General features: G+C 37.3%; 1 protein-coding gene across 1 annotated transcript; it reads left to right on the top strand.

Annotated features, from left to right (window-relative positions):
• The first annotated feature begins 3,046 nt into the window (after positions 1-3,046).
• Positions 3,047-3,598, top strand: LOC142523850 (secreted RxLR effector protein 161-like). The gene has a single exon (XM_075627581.1). The coding sequence runs from the start codon at positions 3,047-3,049 to the stop codon at positions 3,596-3,598; it is 552 nt and encodes a 183-aa protein (XP_075483696.1).
• Positions 3,599-4,551: the final 953 nt, after the last annotated feature.

The following is a 4,551-nucleotide window of genomic DNA, read 5'->3' as shown; positions in this document are numbered from 1 at the left end:
AGTGCCAATATAGCAAAAGATGCATGGCAAATTTTGAAGAATCAATTCGGTGGCCATGAGAAGGTGATTACAATCAAGTTACAAAATCTATGGCGAGACTTCGACAATTTGACCATGAAGGATTCTGAAAATGTGCAAGAATTTTTATCTAGAGTATCTTCCGCTGTAAACCAAATAAAAGGATATGGAGACAATCTAGAAGAAAAGAAGATCATAGAGAAAGTTCTACGATGTTTGCCAGCAAAGTTCGAACATATAGTTGCTATGATTGAAGAATCCAAAGATCTTTCTAAATTAACTTTGGATGAACTCATGGGTTCTCTCGAAGCCCATGAGAAACGGATGAGCAGGTTCTCAAATCAAAGTTTGGAGCAAGCCTTTCAAGGAAAGGTTAATATCTCACAAAAAGAGGATGATACCCTGCAACAAAAGAAGAAGGAGCCGATTCAAAGATCATCACGAGGAAGAGGTCGTGGAAGGTATCTGAGTTTTCAAGCTCGAGGTCATAGAGGAGGTAGAAGCTTCAGCAATTCGAGAAACTCCAGTCAAAATCAAGAATCTTATTGTGGAATTTGCAGAAAGAATGGCCATGACACCAATAGCTGCTGGAACAAATGCAAAAAATGTCGAAATGCAAATCATTCTCAAAGAGACTTTTGGTATCAAGATGGCGGTGAATCTAGGGAGGCAAATTTCACCGAGGAAATTAAAAAAAATGAGACTGATCAAGTATTTTACTCCTGTTTAAATTCTCAACATCAACTTGAGAATATTTGGTATGTTGATAGCGGATGCAGCAATCATATGTCTGGTGACAAAAATATGTTTGTGGATCTGGATGAATCGTACTCATCAGAGGTAAAGCTTGGAGATAATAAGGCTGTAAAATCACCGGAAAGGGAGCTATTGCGGTCCAGACAAAAGACGGCAAAACCAACATTATCAAGGATGTATTTTATGTGCCTGAGTTAACTCAAAGTTTGTTGAGTGTCGGCCAGCTGCTGAAGAAAAATTACAAGGTGGAGTTCAATAATGATCTTTGCATTATTATTGATAAACAGAAGAAACTCACGATAGCAAGTATCAAGATGACTCCAAACAAAGTCTTTCCTCTCAATTTGCCAATGGCTCAGAAAGTTGCATTGAAGAGTACCTTAAACGAGGATCACAATCTTTGGCATTTTAGATATGGGCATCTAAGTTACAAAGGTTTGAATTTTTTGAAGAAAAAGAAAATGGTTTTTGGTCTTCCTAACTTTCCAGATCAGGAAAGCCCATGTGAAGGATGTATCTTTGGCAAAATGCATCGACTTCCATTTCCAAAGATCTCCTATCGAGCCAAAGTCCCTCTCGAGTTAGTACATGCCGATGTTTGTGGACCAATGCAGACACCTTCTATCAATAACTACAGGTATTTTTTATTGTTCGTGGATGATTATACAAGGATGATGTGGGTCTATATTCTCAAGGAGAAGTCCGAAGCATTTCAAAAATTTATGGAGTTCAAGACCCTTGTTGAAAATCAAAATGGCAAAAAGATCAAGATTTTACGAACAGATCGTGGATGAGAATTCATTGGAAAGGCCTTCATGGATTTTTGCAAAGAGAAGGGGATCCAAAGGCAACTGACAGTTCGTTACAGTCCACAACAAAATGGGGTTGCCGAAAGGAAAAATCGCACGATTGTAGAAATGGCTCGAAGCATGATGGCAGGCAAAGGGCTTCCAAAGTCATTCTGGGCAGAAGCTGTAAATACTACTGTTTATATTCTGAATCGATCTCCTACAAAGACACTTCCTAATAAGACTCCATATGAAGCATGGTACTGAAGAAAGCCTCAGGTACAACATCTCAAAGTTTTTGGATGCATTGCTTATTATCATATCCCTTCTCAGCAGCGAGAAAAGTTTGATAAAAAGGGAGAAAAACTCATTTTTATTGGCTACAGTGATGAATCAAAGGGTTTTCGTTTGTTTAACCCGAAAACAAATAAGTTAATAATTTCCAGAGATGTTATTTTTAATGAAGAACAGTCTTGGAGTTGGGGAGATGATCAAAAGATGAAGACAACGCTTGAGTATCCAATTGAGCCATTATCAATTTCAGCAAATCAAGTGGATCAACCAACCACAAGTGGCGCCAGTCCAAGTGCAAGCCCAAGTCCAAATTCCTATACTTCAGGAACCACTGATTCTGAAAGCCCTATAAGAAAGGTTCGAAGCTTAAGGCAAATTTATGAAACATGTGATGTGGCGTTCTTTTCAAGTGAGCCACAATGTTTTGAGGAAGCTACTAAAGAAGAAGTATGGCAAAAAGCATTGGATGAGGAGATTGCCAGCATTGAGAAAAATAATACGTGGGAACTTGTGGATCTTCCCACTGACAAAAGCGTCATTGGAGTTAAGTGGATCTACAAAAGAAAACTCAAGGAAGACGGTTCCATTCACAAGCACAAAGCCCGCCTAGTTGCAAAAAGGGAATTCTCAGCAGCCTGGAGTTGATTTCAACGAGACCTTTGCACCAGCCGCTCGAATGGAAACCATACGAATTGTTCTTGCCATAGCAGCCCAATTAGAGTTTCCTGTGTATCAACTTGATGTCAAATCTGCATTTCTCAATGGAGATTTGGAAGAAGAAGTGTACATAGAGCAGCCAGAAGGCTATAAGGTTGAAGGCAAGAAAGACAAAGTCTATCGGCTCCGCAAAGCATTGTACGGGTTAAAACAAGCACCAAGAGCTTGGAATAGCAAGATTGATAGCTATTTCCAAAATAATGGATTTATTCGAAGTCAAAGTGAACCATCATTGTATGTGAAGAAAGGTGCGCAAGAGTATCTCATTGTTTGTCTTTATGTTGATGATTTAATTTATACAGGGACAAATCCAGATTTTGTGCAAGAATATAAAAATGCCATGATGAAAGAATACGAGATGACTGATTTGGGTCTCATGAAATATTTCCTTGGCCCTCCAAGTTCAGCAATCAAAAGGAGAAATCTTTATTTCTCAAGAGAAATACCTTGATGAGTTATTAAAAAAGTTTCAAATGAAAAATTGCAAGTCTGTATTGACACCACTTGTTGTTAATGAGAAGTTGCAGCTGAATGATGGAGTAGCAAAAATTGATGCTAAGTTGTACAGAAGTTTGGTTGGCTCTTTGATATATCTCACAAATACAAGGCCAGACATTGTCTATCCAGTTAGCTTGATCTCAAGATTTATGCATGATCCAAGCAAGTTACACTATGCTGCTGCAAAAAGAATTTTGAGGTATCTTCAAGGCACAAGAAAACTTGGCATCAAATACGTTAAGGAGAACAAAAATCAGCTTATCGGTTTCACTGACAGTGATTGGGCCGGATCATTGGATGACCGCAAAAGCACCTCTAGATATGTTTTTTGCCTTGGAACAAAAGTTATTGCTTGGGCATCAAAGAAGCAAAAGACCGTTTCACTCTCATCAGCAGAAGCCGAATACATTGCTGCCACTGATGCTGCTTGTGAGGCAGTTTGGCTTAGGAGAATTTTGGGAGATGTGTATCAAAATCAAGATAGTCCTACAACAATTTTTGTGACAATATGTCCACTATTGCAATGACAAAAAATCCAGTCTTCCATGCGAGGTCGAAGCATATAGAACTCCGTCACCACTTCATCAGAAATCTAGTGAATGATCAAGAAATTCAGCTGGAGTTTATAAATACAAAAGAGCAATTTGCAGATGGATTCACGAAAGCTGTAAGTGCGGACAAGTTGGAGCAATTCAAGAATCACACCCGAATTACAAATTAAGAGGGGGTGTTGAAAATAATTAATTTGCAATTGGCTTTCAATATTCTTGGATAATCCTAGAAGATGTGAGATGAATCAGCAGAAGCCGAGGAGTGCATGGTTGGATGGAATGAATCTGCATTAATTGAAGGATATTATTATTGCTTAGTGTCAAATTAAAATTAGTCTATAAATAGGCTTGTGTATTCAATCATTCGGTGATAGGGAAGATAATAAAAAAAAAATAAAAAGAGATAATTTCAAAAATATTGTAATTCTTGCAATATTATATTCTAAACCCAAAAAAAAGGGCGGAAAAAAATGTTAGGACGACGGTGGTGGGGGTTGTGATGAGAAGGAGGGAAAAAACTTTTAAGGTTATCGGAAGAGAGACTTGGGAGAGAAATGACCCATTTACATCATGGCCCGATACATTACCCATTTGACCCACATTTTTTTGCCTAAAAACTTAAAAACACATCCTAATTGTTATTAAAAAAACTATATTTGGAGAATATGTTTTTTGAAAAAAATCAAAAATGTTTTATAAATTTTTTTATCAAAATACATACTTTAAGTTTTTTCACTTATAAAACACCAAAAATGTTTTTAAAGTTGAAAATAATTTTTTTAAAGTGTTTTTTGTCTGTTAAAGTGCTTCTTCAACTAAACCCAGTCTTAATAAGTGAACTGGGCCAAGAATTCTAAAAACTGGGCCGAGCTCAAATATACCAGCAGCGGTTTATATAATATAATATATCGTTGAAATCACGAAATAAG

This window comes from Primulina tabacum, chromosome 14, assembly GCF_025594145.1.
Source record: "Primulina tabacum isolate GXHZ01 chromosome 14, ASM2559414v2, whole genome shotgun sequence".
NCBI lineage: Eukaryota > Viridiplantae > Streptophyta > Magnoliopsida > Lamiales > Gesneriaceae > Primulina > Primulina tabacum.
The sequence above is the reverse complement of the archived record's forward strand: the minus strand, read 5'-3'. Positions and strand labels throughout refer to the sequence as shown.

What these genes read in the sequence shown, in the direction of transcription:
- LOC142523850 (XM_075627581.1), top strand. Translation starts at nt 3,047, where the DNA reads ATGAAAAATTGCAAGTCTGTATTGACACCACTTGTTGTTAATGAGAAG.